Raw genomic sequence first — 22,131 nt, 5'->3', positions numbered from 1 at the left:
TATTGTCACTTGGGGTTAAAAACTGCAAGTGGTTCTACATGAATGCTGGGATAAGGAAAGGAACGCCTGAATGGACCAAGTACAGAATTTTTTGTGTTGCTTCCATGGCAAAATTGGCTGGAACTAAGACACACAAAAACTGATTGTTTTTGAGGTGAGCAGTAGATCAATGTAGTGACTCTTATCCTGATCATTAGCTGTAATTAAGGAAAAGTTTTCCGAAAGAATGACAGTAATATTCGATGACACAAAAATGAAGACCTTATTTCCTTTTGTGTTAAAATCAATGGTTGTATAGCCAGTGAACTTTCTGAGATCAGAATCTATCTTTAAATGTTCTTGCATTTTACAGGAAGACACTACTCATGTGGTAATTAAAAAAAAAAAGACCGGTTTTACTTTAAAGTATCATCTGCTTGTACTAGATATGGACATAAACTGGAGATTTAAATGGATGGAGAGATTCTCAAGTATAATTTATAGATCGCAAGTTGGTGAGCTTCATTAAAATCATTTTATGCGAGGAAATGTCTGAAGGTGTGCCGGGGAGGTTTAGATTGGATATTGGGAAGAAGTTCTTCATGGAGAGGCTGGTCAAGCATTGGAATGGGTTACCCAGGGAAAGGGCTGAATTCCCCATCCCTTGAAGTACTTAAAAGACTTGTGAACATGGCAGTAAAGGAAATGGTTTAGTGATGGAACTGAGCACGTCACATTGATGGTTGAATTTGGTGATCCTGAGGGTCTTTTCCAACTTAGATGATTCTATGATTCTGATAAGAGTAAAGTAGAATAGAATAGAATTACATTGTATTTAGTACAGTAATTTAAGAGATACAAAGATGTGTTTGAAATATTTTTTAATAACCAAGAACATTATTATATTGCAAGCTTGGAAGCATTCAGAGATAATACAAAAGAAAATAGTATCTGGTTCACGCAGAAGCATGAAAGCTTTATTTTGATGGTTTCTCAATATGGGACAGAGTTGAAATGGTTTGGGAGTCACTAACCATGTTTGGTGTCTTTGATAATCAAGCTTGTGATTTTTTTCTACAAACACATCAAAAAGAATTATGTTTTAAAGACTAGAGGCCTGATTTTATATGAACATTTCAGCATTTTTTGCATCAGAAATTGTACACATATTCAATCACCTATCTGCTCCTGGGCATTTATATATTCCCCATGATTACAGTAATGTGGCCTGTGTGCACAAACTCCTGAACTGTATGTTCAAATAAAACAGAGGTTTAAATAAATCACACACACAAATCAATACTTTATATACACAGTCGTGGTATCCATAATTAAAAATGTAAGCATATGAATAAAAATTTGAATCCTCTCCTTTTAAAAACTGGGTGATATAAAATATTTCTTGCAACGGGTTGGATTGTACTCATTGCTATGATTCCTTGTTAATTATAATAGTGTAAAAGAGATGGTTACACAGAGAAGGAAGAAAAGAATTGCATAACTTTAGCTGATCTACTAGAAAAGCAATTGATCTTGTAAAAGTTGTGAATCCAAAAAAAAAAAAAAAGAGCACTGAGATCTTAAATTATTAAAAACTACAGTCTTATAATAAGGACATAACAAGAAATTGTATCCTTGTAAATAGTGACTGCACTATTCTTCAGGTTTTTATTGTTAATAACTGCCTGTAAGAATATTACATACCTTCAAGGTATGCCTTCTCTAGAAAGCTGTTCTACAGTTTTGTAATAAAGTAATAAGTCATGTCAGGGAGAGCTTTAGTAGGCTTTCAGCGTACACCTTGAGTGTGTGCTGAGGCATGAAGCCAAGTGCCATTAATTATTTGAGAAGTGTGCTGGTACCTTACTGTTCTTACACAGAAAATCAGCCGGACAATAATGGGTTAAGCAGCCAAAAAAATGCTGTTGCTACAATTAGTAGGCTGGAAGTTTTGGTACTTGTCATATGTTGAAATCTTGAAGCTTCAGAAAAATCACGTCCAAAAAAAGCACCTGCAAAACAGATGAAATAATTGATATCATAGGAATTAATTAACCCAGGCGAGCAGATTCACTTGTTATGAACAGACAAATGTGCACCTGCAAAGTTCTTGCACAAGGAATAGGCAAATATAGCATGTACTAACTAGCATATGTAGAGTTGAAAATAGAAATGAGGTTTCTCACTCTAGGAAGAGAGGAAAAATGGGGAGAAGGATTAGAGAGAAACATCCTTTTCCAGTATCAGTAAAAGGGACAGAGAGAAAGAATGACATGTATGTTGTAGCATTTGATAAAGGACACAGTGAGATTGACAAACTGTTCTCTGTATATCAACAATTTTGGTATATATATCGGAAAGAAAGCACCGACAGATACTTTGAATCTTTCTAATGGTAGCAGGTATTTTTCTAACATTGCTGTATCTCAGTTGAAGAGATAACAATTTTATAACTCCTATCACCACTCTGAAGGATTTTTTTTTAAACATTCCAATAAAGAAAAATCTTTTTGGAAACAATACCACATTGGCCACTACCTGAACATATTTATGATATTGGAGAAAACCTTATAGACACCATGACATCTACTTGAACTAGGAAACAAAGCTAGCAACACAATTCTGAGTTAGGAGAGCTGTCTTTTTACAACCATTGTAACAGTAAAAGTGTAGAGAAAGAGGAAGCCATAGCTTAAATGAGCTGGACCATTTTTTCAGCCCTTACACTAGCACCAGCCAGTATTGTAGGGCAATCATCTCCTGAGGATTCACATTCCTTGCGATCATGAAAGATACACAAATGAGCTCCTCCTTGGAGGAATGCCATTCTAACATTTATGATACAGAGATGGATAACGCACAAAAGAAATAAGCTACAAAATGGATCTGATATCTGCAGACCATTTTTTCTCTGGCAGAATGAAATATTTGTTACGGTTTGCAGAGTCCTCTTATAAGGTTAGATTCCTCAGCTGTCCATAGAAATGTAAATAATTCTGTGAAAACATTAGGCTTCCTGGCCCACCAGCTTGGACACTAATTCCTGCTGAAATGATCAGGGGAAATCCAGCAAACACAGGTTCTTTCCTCAGTTATATTAAATAATATCTTACTGCTTTTTTTCAAACTTCTCTTTTATAATGTTCACTGCAGTATTGAGAAACTTATCATACTCCTACCTCCTCACTTCCCCAAAAAAGCCCTTTCAGCAACAGCTATAGCCTAACCACTATTTCAACTTTCCTTTATGAAAAGCAATTTGATATGCTGAACAGCTTCCAGCAATGTTAAATAAACTACTCCCTGTGTGCGTTACTGCGTGGTGCCCTCAGTCTAATGGATTTTCTTGATTTCCATACTTCTTTAGTCTGAGGACTAGAGCAGCAACAGTTCCCTTCTGTTGTTTTTGTTTGTTTGTTTGTTTGTTTGTTTGTTTGTTTGGAAGTGGTAAAGAACTCTGCAGAAGAACCTCTCTTTTTGAAAAATTTGTGGACAGATGTGCCGCTGCAACATCCATTCCACAGGAGATGATATGCCCACTTGCTTCAAAATGCACATGTTGTTCCATTTCACCTTGGCTTATGCGTTGACAAGGAGCTAGATGTGTTAAATAGAAGCTGTTAAAATTTACATGGAGATTAAAGCATTCTTTCCACTTTTCTGATGTGCCAGTGAGCTTTCCTGACTAGCATGCTCCTCCTTTTTGGTCTGTGTGTTACCACTTCCCAAATCTGCCACGGCAGCTGGGTGGAAGAATACGTCTATCCTAAAGACACCCTGCAGGGAATATGCTGAGGTGACGACTATTACAGCTGATTATCTGGTATTTGAGATTTAAGGACTTGCATAGGTGCAGAATGCTCCTTGGCATTACTGTTTTCCCATGTCACTCAGATGCCAGCTGTTTACTGGACTGACAGAATGAAGGACGCATTTTCTTTCCTTAGGAAAAAAAATGCTTTGCAATAATAATGATTAAAAAGCAATAAAATGCATTATTAAGTTTATACTTTAAAATGAAAAATTTCTACAGCTGCTGTGGATGGATTTGTGGACTCAGCATATAACTTCCACCATTTACTCCAGTGCTGCATCGCCTCAAAGTGTTCTCAGGATTGTGTTTCTCCTGCTTTTCTAGTTAAAGATGGAGATGCTGGAGAAGGCTGCCTGGAGATGCAGTAGACTTTTCCTTCCATTCTTTTATTGCAGGCTTTCCTGGTCCCAGGAGTAGGCACTGGTACATTGCTGGGAATTACTTACCTTCTTTTCCACTGCTCTCATGTTCCTTGATTACCATTTCTGTTGCATTCCTTAATTACTCTGACTGATTTCTTTTCTTTACTATCTTCCTAAAACATACTGATGTTCCTTTAAAATTAGGCACTGTAGAAAACACTATTTAAAGATTTATGAAGTCTGGTTAATTGTAGATTTTCTGTGGGATCAATCCATAAATAATCAACGGAACAAAAGGCTAATTTGAGCACAGAGCAGTGCATTTGAGTATGCGTATTTCCCACCTCAAAAATTTTACCTGATTTCAGGGATCCCCACAACAGCCAGCAGCACATGGCAGCCAAAAACAGTTGCTCACCTGCTCAGGGAGGTGCAGGCTGTTGTTTTGGTCTCGTTTCTCCCATCACTCATACAGCTACCCCAGTCGTCTTCTTCTGCTGCTGCTTTGCACGTTGCTGAGACAACTTTAAGACAGCCTGCCAGATGAAAACAGCTCAGAAACTGTCCCTCTGTCCCTCTCAGAAACTACTTACACAGATGGGCAACAGCCACAGAAACTAGGGACTAGATTCTGCCTTTACCAACGAGCAAGAGGTCTTTAGGGCCATGCAGAGTACACTTAATGTACGTTTAGGCTCATAGGTTGTCATTGCCTTCACATGGAAGAATCAGAGATCATTTCCCCAAAAAATACGGGACCAGCTTTGGTGCTCCTGCGTGGGAATCTTAAGCCAATTTTCAAAGGTCGTGTTTTTATTAATGGGGATTCCCTGTGGTAATGCCAGTAACACAGTGCTGCAGTAACGTGGTAGTGCAGTCTCTATGTGGTTAAAGTCTGGAGTCTTCCAATTCTCATAGCTTTTTTTTTTTTTTGGTTGTTTGTTTCATTTTGTTTTGTTTTAACCTCGGCAGCCCTTTTATTGACTTGGATGCCCGAAACAAATGTTTCTCTCAAATCACTGACGCATCTTCACTGGGCAGGGGATAATTGCTGATTTCTTCCAGGCACATCTAAGTGGCATGAAAGCTGTTTTGTTTTGATTTTAGCCTGAGTTTTTTTTTCACCATCGGTGCTTATACAGGCATACATAAAAGGTTCTAACACAAAATGAAGCTGTACAGTCATCTGGGAGGCCCTTTAGGGAGGTGTAGCTGAGCTAAACATAACAAAAGTTGCAATATTATAACTTTCCCTAAAAAGTTAACTGTATTGATTCATCAATGCAGTCTATAAAATGCGTTCAAAGGCTAATTTTAAAAGGTTGCAGACACTATTTAAAGCAGTGTAGCCTGTATTATGAATAACATTTATTTTACAGATATGGTGTCGACTTGTGGTTTCAATCCTTGATATTTCCAATCAAATGAGCCTCTATTCAGCTGCTTATAATTTTGCCACTTTACTCATTCATGCTGAAACATTACTACCTGCCATCTACCTGTTGTATAAAGTGAAAAAGAAAGTTCTATCAGTATTGAAATAATTTTCCATCTCTGTCTTTGATTAGTACCTGTGCTTCCAGAATCATGTTCATAAATTTGCATCTATACAAATGTGTTTAGAATGCTCATTTTTATTTCTTTAAAAATACAAAAATGAATCCTTATTCAAGATTTTTTAAAGAAGATAACAATCTACGGTGCATTAAGGAACATAGCATTAGCACTTCAGTAAAAGTGTCCCTCAAATTTATCCAAACAACTGAATAGTTTAATCCATTATTTAGCAAATGTATTACACATAATTTAGTTTTCTGTTTGTGTATGGGTTTTATTGATTCTTTGATGAATTACAAATTCTTGGACACTAATCTTTCTCCTGCAGTGTTGTATTGTAAATATTCTTAAGGTTTTGTTAGTTTGTTTTTTTAATTCAGTAGGGCACTACTATAAAATAAAAACCAAATAGATGTTTAGTAAGTAAGGACCTTAAAGTAAGTCATATGTGGTCATAACAACCTACATAGCTACCTGTCCTCACTTTTCCAGAGAACCATATGACATTTAATAGTTACATTGGATTTTGAGAATTGTACCATGCTAGCCCAGTGATCTTCATGGATATGAACCTACAGAATAGTCTAAAAAGTAAGCATATCCACCAAATGTGGTATTACGTTATAAAATTAGCAAGATCTTAATTTCACTGTTTCATCTGTTGAATCTTGGGATCACCTCTATTTTTTCTTATTGTAGCCAATTGTTGCTATTATTCAGTTTAGATTTATTTCAGTCTTTTGAGGATAGAAAATAATGTAAAATTAGAGAACATTTCTATTAGTCTTTGAAGAGCAATTTTACATATAAACTTCATTATAATTAATATGTTGCTTAGCATACCCCACACCTATTGATGTACAGTAGAAATGAATGTTTTACTTTGCCCATTAAAACTTTGATAAGTTGCGTATGATGAAGTTTGCATGGATCTTAAACTGATGATCTCACAGTGTCTGGTTTCCAAAAAGTAGACAAGATTTCCTGTGATTTAATGCAAGAAGTCTTACGGATCATCTCACATCCCATCACCTCTTTGATTTTGTCTCCTCTAATATACTACATATACATATATATGTTTCTCTGTATAAAGGCATGTGTATGTAGGTAATGTGTGTGTACATATACATAAACATTCAAAACAAATTATAGACTTTTCTCAGAGAGGGAAAGAGAGGGAATGATGTTGGCAAACGTGGTAGATTAAGTTATGCTGTGGTGGAAGGCTCTTAGACCTTACTTTAATACATCTGCTACTCCCTTTTTTTTTTTTTGAGGTAGAAAAAAATAATAGCCTGACAGGTAGATGATTCATTAAATTAGATAAAACTGTGGTGTGTGTCCTATAACATACACACATAATGTGTGAATAAAGTTATGTACCAAAAAAGGGAAGAAATATTACTTAACAGTGTGTTACGAAGGCCTTTGAAGGCCATGTATGGAGATAAAACCAAAATTAATGCGCCTACATTACATACACCTACAGGAAAACACATAAATAAGGTAATAAATAGAATAGGTAGGCAGCCTGTGACATTATCATTCTGCATGTAGTTAACAAAGAAAAGAGCACCAGTCAGCTGTGTTTTTCCTACACTGTCACTTTTTCTGAACAACCAGCTCCCCCTTGACTGTAAGTTTAGGGCACGCCAGAATGTTAACAGCCAGTCTTCCTCCCAGATCTTTGAAAATCCTTCCATTACAAGGCAGCGACAAAGAACAGGTTTTGATAGCCTCCAACAGCAACAGGAAAGCAGCTTATGTCACTGAGTAATTGTTGCTCTGTATGTGAAAAGTTTAATAATAGAGTTTGTTTTCACACTGCAAAAGCTATTTGAGTCACCTCAGTGGCAAACAAGGTGTTTATCTTTGTTGTTATCAGAAGCCTTTAGTTGCTAACTTAAAACTCTTTGAGAAGTAGCTGACAAAGGACCTTAAGAAGTACAGAATAGTGTTCACCTGTGCTGTGTAGTGCAGATCCCAGCTCTTTGATGAGCCATTGAATTGTATCTAGTATGACAGGCAGTGATAAAATTAATATCATTGACTGTTCTCCTTGCCTGCATGAGCTCATGGATAAAATTCAGATTCTTTAAAAACATGGTATGTGACCCATATCACTGCTCCAGTTGTTGTATTGCAACTGGTGTTTTATACAGAGAAAAACTGTATTGACATGAACTGAAAATAGTTTGATATATACCGATTATCTCTTTTGTCATTTCTTGTAATCATTTTAATAAACAGTCTCGGTAGAATATTGAAATATGAGAATGACAGAAAATATGTCACTGAAAAAAAGATTTATCACAAAGATTAACTAATTTAATTTACCTGTCTATATATAGTTTAATTAGAGAAAGCAGCCTTTTACCTGACTCTTTTTCTTTCCTCTCCCTTTTTGCTTTCCAAAGTCAAAGATGTGAGTAATGCTGTCCTCTCTTCTCCACCCCAAAAAATAGAAATATTAGACAGCAGAAAATACTGGCAAGAGAAGAGATCGATTTTAGTATACAAACACAGACGCATTTAATTGCATAACCCAGCACACACAAATATAATCCCATCAAATTTACCTCAAATAAAAAGGAAAATCAGTCCATTCTCCTAAAATGGTTGGGTCATTTTGTCACTAAGTTGGGTATGGATCTCTCCTTACCATCTGTAGGAAGCGGGGAACCAAGCTAGATAATTGCTTTTTTGATATATGATGTCTTTTATTCTTGTAGCTTCGACTAACCAGCACGTTCAGTATTTTATAATCTATCATGGCTGGTCTCTCTCCAGTGAGTCACCATGCCTCATGTTTCTAGCAACTCCTCCTGCATAGTCTCACTATCAGTTTGAACATGACCCAACGCATATCTCTTCTTTTTTCTCAGTCCATTTGTGACCTGAATAAAACGAGGATCATGTGAAGAAAGAAAAGACATGCGATTACTAAATCAGATAGTACTCACATTCAAAGACTGTCATTATAACCTTATTTTGTAATATCCTAATCTTTGTGATCATATTCTGCCTTTTGTAGGTAAAATACATTGTGCATCTTTCATTATATTCTTTTTTCTTGTTCTTTTCTATACACTTCTTTGTTCTTTTCTACATACTTTTACTAGAATATAAATTGGTTAAAATATTTTTTTAAAGAAATAATAAATAATTGCTTAAAATAAACTAGATCCTAGTTTCTGCACAATAGTAGAGTCAAACAGGCTTTCCTAGATTGCTCTTTCTATAAAGTGATCAGGCATCAGAAGGATAAAAGGACTTTAAAATCGTAATATTTATATATTGACAGAATATAACAAATATGGAAGATGTCAGTCTCATAGTACAATAATGGGTTTCAGCAAACAATTTAAGAAAATGTATGAGGTGTGTAAAAGCATAGCAAATTATGTGTTTCAGAAAGATTAAACCATCTCTTCCACAGCTCCTGATGGTTGCCATTCATTGTAAATGACAGCAGTCTTCTCCATTTTAATTTGATTGATGGGTTCTCAGCCAACTATAAAAATCCCATTTTCATGAGGAATGTTTTCCCACACACAGACCAACAAGTGTCAGATACACCTAAAAGTTGCTCTAAGTTTTCTTTGCACTCCCTTTACTTCAGCTTACTTGGTAGCAGTCAAATCAGACCTTGTAAAACTGGGAAATCAATGTATGTCCTCACCGTGACAAGCTTGTGCACAGCGGTGAAAATGCCCGTTTTTAAAGCAGCAAGGTTTGTGAGCACTACGGTGACTACACGTCTGCATTTGTTATCATGCAGAGTACCACCCAGGTAAGGGAAGTACTTAACAATCATGACTGTCTCAATCACTAAAGACTGGTAATTGACCCATGACCTTATTTATTAGACAGGGCAATTCAAAAGAGTCTTAGAAATAATGTCTCAGCTAGCCAGAGGTGAAGCCCTCACTCCTCACTGTCTGAGCAACGCCACTAGAGCAAGGCCTGTCAGCCTACAGGCAGCCTTTGGCTGGCCTCTCCAGCTTTGGCAATTTATCTGGTTTCCCAGAGGGACCTCGGTGTAGTACAGCTTTCTTTGCACTTTCTGTAAAATACATCTAGGTTTAGGTCTTTGGTCTGTCATGGGGCCTGTAGCGGCCTGGGCTTCCTGGGCACAGCCAGGGCCCATCCCAGCAGGGTGCAGGGCAGGGTGGGGGCAGCCAGGGCAGCCCCAACATGAGGGCAGCCCGCAGCCAGGCTGAGATGTGGGCCTGCGGGTGCTCCTGGCTCGGCAGGGCTCCTGCCCAGGCAAGGCTGCGATGCAGCGGGGCTGTGGCTCGCATAGGGACCAAGTACGGGAGCCACAGCCGAAAGCAGCGCCCAGGGATAGGAGTCGGCCCTGTCTGCATCCTCAGGATTGAGCTGTGGGGAAACCTCTAATCATGGCCCCAGTGGGATGTGTCCACCCTCAGCTGCACTGGCTCTGAGCTGGCCCCAAGGTCCCGCAGCCGAAATCTTGGTGGGGAGAGGCACTGGGGGCTCCTTGATGTGGTAATAGCCACAAGCCATGCATCGCATGCACCCAAGTCCTTGTGGGAAACATACACAAACACTGTGCTGCTGGGAACAGTGGAGATTAGTATCTCATTTTAAGCAGTAAGTATTAACTTTGGGCTCTGGTGCACAGTGCACTTCAAAAGCTTTTACAGTCTCTTCCAGTACCTCTGCACATAGCATCAACAGTGCTAAAACTCTTCTGCAGCTGCTTGGTAAATGCCTTCTCCCTACTCTCTGCCCAAGCTGGAAACTAGCAAGTCATGAATCAGTATCTTTAAGAGTTCACCAGAGCTTTGCAAAGTATTAAGATCTCTTTTCATATGCATCTTTGTGTAATACAAACAAACCTAAATGTCATATATTAAACATTAAATAAGGAAAATTATAATAATTAAAAAGTTTCTACAGTTTAAAAACACTGTAGGCAAATCATGATAAAGCTACAGTAAAGCACTTTTATAGACATGTTATCATTTGTGAAGCCAATTAAATTATCAGTGCTTCTCTGCATGATCGCTGGTATTTCATTGGAGAAAACTTTAGTGTCTTTGAATTGTTCATTCAGACACCCTGCTAATTACTTAGCCATTAAGGCAATATTTTATTATTGTCCCCCAGGCTTTACAAAAGTCAAATCTTATACAGTTCATATAATTAGTACCTCACAAAGTCACTTCTGTTGGAAAAAGTCAGGGAAAATAAGATGCCTCCCAGTGATTAAAAGGTTAGAAAAAAATGCTGTGTGGTAACAAACATAAATACAAACTTTTTTTTTTTTTTTGAATAGTCATCCATGCACAAATAATTTGTGCAAATGATAGATACAATAACAGCTAGCAGAATAAAGGAAATGTTATAATGAGAAACACTTTGAAAGTACTAATTTATCAACCCATACAAAATGAAACTTCCTGCATACATAAGCATCTGGAACAAACTTTTAACTTACTTGTAATGTATTTTACATGTGATTTTGAGTGGGAAAGATGACCTTTTTCCTTCTCCAAATACAAAGCAACAACCTATTCATAATTAAGTGCCTGAGTTTCTGATTTGCCAATCAGGCAGTTTGTGCACTGAGTTCTGTGGAGCTGGAACTGCCACAGATCAGTAAGCAACAAAAATGATAGGAAGCTGGGCAAAAGCTAAGATCCTGCTTCATTAAGGAGCTCAGTTAACATTAAGCATGCAGGTAATTCTGTTGATTATGCTCTTTACAGAGAGTCATATCCTAATCCTTATTTTAGCTGTTATGTGGTTTTGGGACTCTTTAAGTGGAATACATCTAGCGCTTGTGTATGGTTTTATACTACAAGCTGCAGTCACAGTGACTTGCATGCAGTAACGCAATCTGTGATCTCATAGTAGAACATTTACAAACCCCAGTTCTAAAAAACATTACACAAATCAGAAATTACAGTGGAGTGCGTATACCATTGGCTCCTTTGTGCAATTTTCCTAAAAGTTTTGATTGGGATTGCTTTGAGCTACAGTTGGCAGTGGTCTTATATAGCCTGAAGCTCCACAGTGGAGGCCAAACCATCCTCAGTTCTGTTAGGATATGCCAAAGAAGTAATAAGGAGATTCTTCTTTTGTTCACAGCGAGCAGACATAGTTCTGTACAGACCATGAGCAGTGTAAAGCTGTACTCAGTTTGGGCTGGTTTGGTGGCACCTATCAGGGCATAAACAGGCATGACAGAACATACCCTGCCAAAGTCTAACTCGTAACAAGTTAGAAGAAATCATACCCCTTAAAACATGCTATTAGACATGTTTCATGTTCAGGAAGAATTCCTTAGAAATTGAGGTTGCAAATTAACAGCCTGTGTTGACCTTGCATGCTTATTACCTGATCAGATATTGTTGCAAATTTGCATGTTATTGGTTGTTGTTTTTCTCTGAAATAAGCTTGTGCACAAATTCTTCTGCCCTTGTTTTGGACTACCTTAAAGCAGTACCACTCCAGTCTCTAAAGATGCATACATGTCTCTGAAATTATAGCGGCTGGGACATTTGCTAAATTAGCTTTTAAAAACCTGGGTAGGAAATTTAGTGTTTGCTAGTTTTCAAAGGACAATGGTAAATTGCTTCTTGTTAAAGTTGAAATTCAGACAGTGAAGCGTAATATTTGTTAGTAGAGTATAAGCTTTCATATGTATGGCAGCTGTAGTGCTGTATTTCAGTCTTGTGCTGCATATTCAGTGATCTTTACAGAGTAACAGTTTCACCTTGAATGTTGGCAGTCAGCACCAAGTTATCCCAGGAGCTGAGTTATCCAAAACTTGTGATCATTTGGGGGCTCTCAGCATGTGTTAGTATGTTTATGAAGGGCTGGATTTTATTTAAAAGTATCCAGTAATTGTAATTGTCTTACTCTACGTTTGGATGGGGGAGGATTGTCAATAGTTTTGTAAACTTAAGCATACCAAAGCTGTCCTAATATCTTTGGCTTTAGAATGTGTGGTGTGTATCTGACATAATGGTGCATGCATTTGTGTTGGCTTCAGAAAAAGTAGAATATCCACATTTTTACCCATTTTTCCCCAGCATTTTCATGAGTATATATATAAGACAAAAATAAATAAATACGAATGAAAAATCCAACCATATTGAAACCATAAATGCTTTAAATATACTCCAGAATACCATTTCAGAATAAAACATTTACTTTTTTTTTTTTTAATTGGAAATAAGTCATGTTTTCCTTGAGTTTTATTTTAGAATAATGAACAGCTTGAAGTTTAAACAAAATATTTTTCTTGAAAAGGACTGCAGTGTTTCTTTTGATCTAAACTGGTTTGTCATTTGGGGGACAGAAGGGAAGGAGTGATTTGAGAACTGACAGAAAAAAAATTGGAAGTAATAAGGATTTTAAAGAGCACTCATTTTGCAGTGAGTGAAAAGGTAGCCTGGAATTGCCACCTCTTTAATCACAAACTTCTTTGTTGTGGTGCTGTATGTATGAAAGGTAGCTATTAAAAGCAAGAATTTAATATTCATCTTCAGCTAAGGCATGGCAGGATTTGGGCATGAGAAAAAAAGGAGCAGGCATATGTAACACCCTTCCAACATTTCACCTTACCTCCTCTCCTCCTTCCTCCCAGCAAAGCTGAGAGGAGTCAGCATCTACCGCCTGTATCTACAATGCTGCTGTCTTCCTTGTACCAAACCTGCTGTCATTCCAATCAGTAGAAAATTGCCACTGACTGTAATCATGGTGGTATCAGACCAGTAGCCTTTTAAAGGGAAATCCCCTGCTGTTCCCACCTCTCTTATCTCTAGCACCAGAAATACTTATATTTTTTCTTCGGTGACAGCAGGGCAGGATTCCTTCCTAATACCTATTCAGCAAAGTCAGAAGAACACACTGGGAGAACTGCTGAAATTGTTGGGTCAAAATTAAGCTCTTAAAATTACATTTGAAAAAATGGCTCCTGGATTCTGATGGATAATCAACTGCTACCTTTTTTAGTCCCACACACTCCCTTTTCCCTCAGATACTAACGAAACCGCTTTTGTATCAAATGGGTGCTTTGGAATCGGAAGCAAAACTGATCTGTGTATATGTTATCTATAAGTTAATGCCTTTAATAACTCACTTAATTTGAACTGACAGTGAATCCATAAAATTCATAAATCTTGGTACTTATTTATCGAACGCTATATTCTAATATTGTTATTTTGTCTTATTGCAAGGGAAGGAAATACTGCCTAGTTCCTGTAGCAATATAAAGAATATAGTTTTGAGTATGTCAAAATGAGAAAAAGCCACATGGATCTTTGAAATATTTATAGCAATGGCTTCCATTGTACTGGTGAAGGAGTCGGAAGGAATATGAGCCTGTGCACTCCACACATGTTCGAGTTGCTCTTTCATTTGTTTCAGTTCTGTTTGCTGATTGGGAATCCGGAAGACAGTAGCTGTAATACATACTGGCATGTGTGGATGTGGTAGCTGGCAGGAGAAAGAAAGAAATCTCTGTCTAAACTTGTGTGGTGAAGGCTGAGGACAGTTTTAAAATAATATTTCAGAATGCAAACCAAGCATATTTATGATAACATTTATTTTAATTAATTGTTTCTGCTTTAAAGGCCAGCAGAAAGGCATTTAAGGTTCTGCTGTGATGAAGAACTGCTGGGATTCCTGCTCCAACTGGGTGGGCAGTGGGCTCTGACTGCTGCAGCATCTCCCGTCCCTACGGCAGCTGCTATACGGGTTGTTTCTTGACACAATTAAGAGTAGCCTCAGGCTTTCTGTAGTTTGTGCTAGAGGGTATTGGCACCTCTGTCCTACATCTCCAAAGGTTATTAGAGCAGCGCCTCCCAGCCCTCCTTCCAACACGGTGCAAAGGACCAAACTAATTGACCCTGCTGTCAGAGGCTTCTCAGGAGACTCTGGGCAGGTCAGGCCCATCTGCAAATACCGGGATGTCATTCCTGTCTCATCAAGGCATTGTGAGGAGAAGCACATTGAGCCTTGCAAGTCTCTACTGCTTAAATAAGGAAGCCATATAAATAGCATTGGTAGATAAGAAGTTATCGCACTCTTTTGTCTTATTAATATATGGAACCTGCATAAAACATAGACAGTGAGCTTGTGTTTACTGGTACTAGTGAAGTTTCCTAGATAACAGTTTCAAGCAGCAGTGAGGGCTGTCTATTAGGAAGCTGTCTCTTTTAATGTTTTCCCATCAGATATCAAGAACATATATATTTTTTTAAGTCCATATACCAAAATAAAAACTGTGAAGCAATATGTGATCAGAATAGCTTATATATAGAGGTTGGAAAGAAAAGACAGTGCATTATAACTGCATGGAACAGATTTTACTTACGACCAAAATTTGCTGCTATTAATAAAATATTATTTTCTTGTTTTGCAGCTTGCAGGCCTGGATTCTATAAAGCATTTGCTGGAAATGTAAAGTGTTCCAAGTGCCCTCCACATAGTTTGACCTATGCTGAAGCAACTTCTGTCTGTCAGTGTGAGAAAGGTTACTTCAGAGCTGAGAAAGACCCGCCAACTATGGCATGTACCCGTAAGTCAGATCAGTACCCGTGTCTGTAGTTCTGTACCTTATTTATTCTTTTTTTTTTAATTTAAAAATGACATGAAATTGTACATTTTCTGAATAATCCTGCTTAAAATTACCCAAAGAGATTTTTTTGATCAAATTTCAAACAGTAGATTTCTGTTTAGTTACATCCCTAAACATACTGCCATGTTTCTTACGTTAATGACTTATTAACCCGTAGTTCTGAGAGGTGATATAAGGTTTGTCATACATCGTTGTCATACAGATAGCAATGCTGATTTCTAACTATCAATATGTATTTTAAGGACATGAAAATATTCATGTACAAAAACTTCCCAAAAAATGAGGCTGCATATGAAGAAAAAAACAGATACGACATACTCTTGTCTCCTCAGATAAAAATTAAAAACAAAGTACTATTGCAGTAGTTAGCAGTGCATAGTCAATTTTTGGTATGACTAATCATGTAAAAGTAGCTGAGCTGACACCAGCAGAATTGAAGTACTTCTGTGCTCATGCTAGTCTCTCCATATGGCACTATACTGGGTAAATTGGGAATATACCAGGTAATTTGAGGCTGACTGACAAAGTTATAGGTATTCTATAATCCTGAGGTCATTACGTAGACCAAGCCATTGCACATCCACTGAATGGGAGTGATCTTCACCAAAAGCGACATTGATCAGATCCAAGGCACTTATCAGAAAGTTGTCTAATCTAGCCGTAGGGCATTCAGAGGTGAAGGGTACATCCCAGCCTCCAGCTGCTTGAGGGACATGGGTTCAAGAAGCACCTCAACCCAACTAACACAATCTGCTGTCAGCTCGCTCTGGAGTGAGGCGTGTAGGTCTGTCATTTTTCACAGAATATGTGAGGGGAACAGAATGTTGTTCCAGACTTCCCAAAGGAAAATGTTGATTACAAACAATTCCACTCAAATGAGTGCCCTGAGCATAGGCTATGAAAACTTACCCACAGAGCTAACGCACATCACAGGCACTCTTGACAGTTTCATGCTTATTAAGATGGTTTCACTCATACATTATGCAGATGTGGTACCACATTACTTATGCCATTGATTTTTCATTTGCAAAAGACAGTTTTCTGAAAAATTACTCACACATGGCATTATGTTTCCCTAGTTATCTTTCAGGGCACAATTTTAAGCCCAGCTACCCACTAGTATTGATAAAGTAAGGAGGAGCATGAGAGCCTTGTGGCACCAGGGAGCAGGTACCTACAGCGCCCTGGTCCTTCTCCCTCTTCCCCAACAAAACTGGGATGCTGAAAGCTGCTTTGGCTGAAATCTGTCAGGAGAGATTTGCTGCCAGGCCACTCTATTTCTGCTGAGGATATCAGCCAAAGCAACCAATTAAGTTGGGGCAGGGAAGAAATCAGCCACTGCAGCAGTACCAGTGCCCCATCTCACCTCAGTTTTGGAGAAGTAAGGGAGACAGTGAACCACATTCTGGTTTCTGCCTTGTTCTTGGTTCAGTGCCACCACGGATTGCCTCTTATTCAACCTAGATTGCAAGGTATCAGTATTTCACTGACTGTAATAGCAGATGTATTCATCTTATACCTACAATGATGATTATTTTACTAATTGTCAGCTCTGGAAATGACACTAAGATTCTGACAGACAGACTGTGTTCTTATCTTTTTGCACATCATCAGTAATGAAGAGTCTGCAGGCTAAATTATTCCCTAACTGATATCTTTAGCCCCACTGCTTTCAAATTATGCTCTCGGTTATTAAAATTATGTTTCTGTCATAAATACAACTTCACTGCCTTCGGTGGGTCTGTGCAGATGTGGCTAATTTAAATTTAATAAACAAAGATATTGGTAATGTATGAGACAGGGTAGAATTTAGCTTGTTTCTTCCAAACTGTCATGCTTTACCATAATATGAGGAGCTGAAAAGTTAGAAAAAAAAGTGAGCCAATTTGACTACATAAAGAGAAAAGGCTGCACAGTAAGAATATGCGTTTTCTGCATAATCACTTTTGGGGCAGGTCTGTATTTTTGATGTCAATTTGCAAATTTTTGTCCTGACTTACGAGACAAGATAAAAGATTAGAAATTTTTCTTGTAACTTTTCAAAGAAGAGTTGTTCTTGAATCAAACACAATTACTAATGAATTCTCTTTACAAACCTCTTCATATTCAAATATTTTAAACGAACTACATTCAAACCTATTTTATTTGCTTCCTCACGTCCTGAAAAGCAATATGCCTAAAATAGGTAGATATTTTATTCTCTCTCTCTCTTCATTCCTGTATAGGGTTAGACAGTATTTCTCACTCCAAAATTTTTCCTTGGTACTGGAAAACTTGCATGAACAGCAATATGTAGAATAAGGACCTTGATCCAAGAGACTATGAATTGAAGAGTTTAGCTTCAGGCATCCATTTTTTCAAGCTGAGCTTTGAATCTAATTTCATTAATTCTGTGAAAGTGCATACTGTATATTTTCCCAAGATTGTACAGTTCCCATTTTTACTTCATGAAACTATATTTTATAAAAGAAGAGTATGCACTTCACAGTAAGCATAATAGAATTCTAATTTTAATGAGAGGAAAGAAAATTACATTAGGATATATTGTTAATTATTTCTCATAGCCTTTTTCCATTTCATTGGCACTTGTTATCAATCTCTTGTTGCTACTCTTTCTCCTTATTGTATTTCTTTGCCATATGTGACTACTCTATCAGTGATCTCTCTGCACACACAGTGAGCAACAAATAACAGCATATCTTCTTCCCTGTCTGATTACTCTGTACATAAACTAACATTTCCCACTATAATGTAACTGAATAAATTGATCTATCTTTCAAGGTCAAAGGCAGGCAGGCTTTTGTTGAGTCTGAGTCTGAATGCATCTATTCTCACATTATGCTTAAACAATTTTGAGCCAACAAACTTATGTTCTGTTCAGAAACCTTTGGCACAAACTGTATCCTACATACTGAAACTTTTTAAGAGCCACCATTATGTTCCAGCAGCAAAATCAAGCATCATGCTTGAAACCTTTGACTGTACTGCTTCTTTTGCTATTTGTGTGTGTATATGTATATGTATATATATATATATATATTTGTTTGTAATTTATCATTATGCTCAGACTTGGAGTATTGGTTTGCAGTCACCAGTTCCTGTCATGAGGAAATTCTTCCTGCCTGCCTCATTGAGAAAAGAATAAATGATTCTGAAAAGACGAAAATGTAATACAGCATTCCACACTAAGTGGCACTAATCTATGCTGCATGTATATATGTATGTATATAAAAATGCAATTATGAACTCAAGGGACACAGGTAGATGGTGATTCTGAGTATTCTCATGAGATGATGATTAATTTCTGCCACTTCTGCTGTGAATTCAGTAGTCAAGTAATACACAATTATGAGAGTCCAGTAGCAGACAGTTCTCACGTTCTCACTTAAAAAAAAAAAAAGAAAAAAAAAAAAAGAAAAAAAAGATTTTCCAGACAGTCGTTGCCCTGTCGTGTAAAATATTGCATTGTCCTCACCGGACTTCTGCAGCATTTGGATTGCTCCTCCTTCCTTCCACAGAGGGCAAAATGCACTTCACCTTTGTAGAGGGAGAGCATACACAAAGCAGCTAGGCGAGGTGCGAAGCACAGCATGAGGCATAAACTCAACTCTGATGCTCTTGGAGTGAGCTTGATTTTCCATAAGAGATCAGTGCCAGTCTACTCCACAGAGGGTGTAGAAATACTTGTTTCATTATAATTCATAAATGAAGCAAAAGGCATTGCTCACACTCAGGCTATGTTTTATCTAAAAAGCAGAAGAGCTTCATTTTTTGTAATGCTCATCCATCTGAACTGTTTTACTCTTCTGCATAAAATCCAAAGTCATGAATTTTGCTGTGAGAAAAGGATCCATCATTTTCACCAATATACTTGGTTTCCTTAAAAACAATATGAGGAAATCCCTGAGAGCCTTGCACACAGATGTCTGCAGAAGGATTATTGCTGCCAAGTTTTTTTGATGTGTCAAATAATCTTTGTGTAATTTATAAATGATAACAAAGCAATCAGGCCACATCCATAAAAGCCCAGTGACACATAATTTAGCTGAATCTGAGGATTAGAATTAATTGTCTCTCTTTGTTCCAAGTTCTAAATCTTAGTAAATGATTCACTGCATGTCATTACAGCTTAATATTTGCATGAAATCACAGTTTAACTGGCATAATTTAACAGCAATTAAAAAGCTATTTAATCGTCATGCAAATTGGCATGAGGGGCCTTGAGTATGAAGGGTGTCTGAGGGTTTTTTCAGTACTTGCAGGCGGACAGTCATACACTTTCAGACACCCCTAACATAACTGGTAATCTTTTTCTTATTCATTGAAATGTGAATGTACAATAATTCATGTTTTCTCTTAGAAATGAGAATTAAAGCCCACATCATAAATATAAGAACCTTCACTTTACAGCATATGGATAAAAAAAGGTTATTTTATCTACCACATTAGTTCTTCCACTGATACCATCTACACAGAACAACAAATTAAACACATTAAAATAGACAAATCCAGGCAAAAGAAAAAACTCTCCTAGTGCCCGGATACACATTAATTCCTATGTTTCAGCATGCTAAACTTATTGAAGTAACATATAAAAACTAAGCTGTGATGACCCATTGTCATATCTGTAGTTTATGTAAGATTAGATTAGACCAGTTTTAAAACATTGGCTCCAGTCCTACCTATGAGTGATTACACACATGCTTAATTTTAAGTGCATGAATATTACCAACTATTTTAAGGGGATAACTGATCCGCTTAAAGTTATGCACATATGTAAGTGTGATTAAGGATCATCTTCGGTATTCCTAAAACTCCTTATTGGTTTTAACAGTGGGAATTTGTTAAGACCAGTCATTATTTAATTCTCACAGAATGTTTTTAGATGAAGCACAATTATTCCTCTCTTCTGCACAGAAATACTAAGAACTGAAGCTGAAGTAATCTGTGCTGGTTTTAGCTTATTTCAGTTGAAGAACTGTTTTCCAGAGTAGCTACAACCACCGGTGTCACAGTAATTTTATGGGAAGTTAAGAGATTTGTGAATCTGAGACACTAAGGTTATAGAGGCTTTTTTTTACCAACTCAGCATCTTCAAGGCTGTACCTTGTCTCTGCTTTCCACACCATTGGAAAATAATGCATCAATATAAATAGCAGTTGTTAACAAGTTGCATTTGTAAATACTTGCATATTACAGTATGTCAAATGCTACAATATTAGACTTACCACAAAGTCACACTCAAAAGCCAGGAAGGATATACTCAAAATATTCTTTGGGACTATAAAAACTGCAAACTACGAAAATAATTTTCATCTGCCAGGTTCCAGAAATATTGATCTTCATTCAGTACAAATGAGCCACATACCATTCAGCTAAATGACTCCTTGATACTCTGAGTAATAACTGCTCTTCACTGTCAGGAGCTTTTTGGCTGCTAACCATAAATTCTGTGCAAATAGATATAAAGATAAATACTCACACCTTCAAAATACTGCAATCCTTCTTGTCCACTGAAAAAAACCTGCAAATATCGTACTTCCAAGTATTTTAATTATCAAGTCCTTGAAATCTAGTAGCTAACTCATCATTTACCTTAGGGCGAAAGTCATTCTAATAAAACCATAGCCTCAGTTGTTCAATGTTACAAAAAATATCAGAAAGAAAAAAACAATTCAAATGTTCAACTACAGTTCACAGAAAACCTTAATATTTATTGGTTCACATGATCCCTCCTGTGCCATACAGACCTTTTTTTTCTTCCTTTACAAGCGTTCCAGCTTTTATAGATACATTTAATGCTGTGTGAGTAAACAAATACCATCACTTAAAATTATAAACTTTGGTAAGCAGTGACTTTTCTTCTGCAACTATTATTGTGTCTTTCCTTCATTAAAGTTAGTATTAATTTTCGCTGTACGTACAGTTGTATAGATCTTTGGAGTTTTATATCTTATAGATCTGTGTAGGTACAGTTGCATAGATCTTTAGAGTTTTTTAGTAAAACATCAGATGAAGTATTGTTTTCTGTTCAGGTATAGTCCATTTTAGTATTCTGGGTCATCTTCAAGAAATAAGAACTTGAATAAATAGATTTATTTCAGCAGGTGCATATTTCAGAGCTACTCAGGGGCTTGATTTTTAAATCACACAACATTTCTGCTCAGCCAAGTACATATAGCTTACTATATATAATACTATATATAATACTATGTATAATACTATGTATAATACTATAAAAATATATAGCTTAAAGTTTGAAAATTCTATCAGTGCTGTAGTAATTGCAACTATTAAGTAAAAATAAAATAAAATAAAATAAAATAAAATAAAATAAAATAAAATAAAATAAAATAAAATAAAATAAATAAAATATTTAAATTATTAGGAAAAAAACAGTATAACTTTTTTTTTTCGGCTAGGATTTGAGATCCTGGTTTATATATGAAATGTCAGGAGGAGCTTTGGTGATTTTTTTTCCTTCCTAATGTAAAGTTTAACCACTATCTCAGTCAAAACTTCATAGCTAAGTCATGATGGCAAGTCGTATAAATCATGATAAGCTATAAAGCAAGCTTAAAGTTTTCAAAGCTGTGCTAACCATTGACTAAACCATCCTAGCGCATTGTGATTTTCTGATGAGAACTGGGAATATAATTTTCATTCAGCTCAACATGAAACCAGAGATCACCAGTTAAGTTTACCACAGTCATCTTAGCATAGATCAAAACCTGGAGTATAAGGCCTTGCATGTTGCCAGATCCGTGTTTCTTGCCTAACTTTTATGGGCATTTTTTTGT

General features: G+C 36.9%; 1 protein-coding gene across 14 annotated transcripts in view; it reads left to right on the top strand.

Annotated features, from left to right (window-relative positions):
* The window catches only part of EPHA6 (EPH receptor A6), a 575,874-nt gene that overhangs the window by 295,842 nt on the left and 257,901 nt on the right, over nucleotides 1–22,131 (top strand). For 13 of the 14 annotated variants that reach the window (XR_014578284.1, XR_014578285.1, XM_083820701.1 and 10 more), the window contains one exon: nucleotides 15,116–15,271. The exons of the other annotated variant lie outside the window; for it this stretch is intronic. Coding sequence is in view for 11 of the 13 variants with exons in the window: in XM_083820701.1 (XP_083676827.1) it covers nucleotides 15,116–15,271 (156 nt within the window). In the remaining 2 variants the exon portion in view is untranslated. The remainder of the gene's footprint in view (nucleotides 1–15,115; nucleotides 15,272–22,131) is intronic. 14 annotated transcript variants of the gene reach the window in all.

Source organism: Anser anser (genome assembly GCF_964211835.1).
Source record: "Anser anser genome assembly, chromosome: 1".
NCBI lineage: Eukaryota > Metazoa > Chordata > Aves > Anseriformes > Anatidae > Anser > Anser anser.
This window is presented reverse-complemented; position numbering and strand designations above follow the sequence as displayed.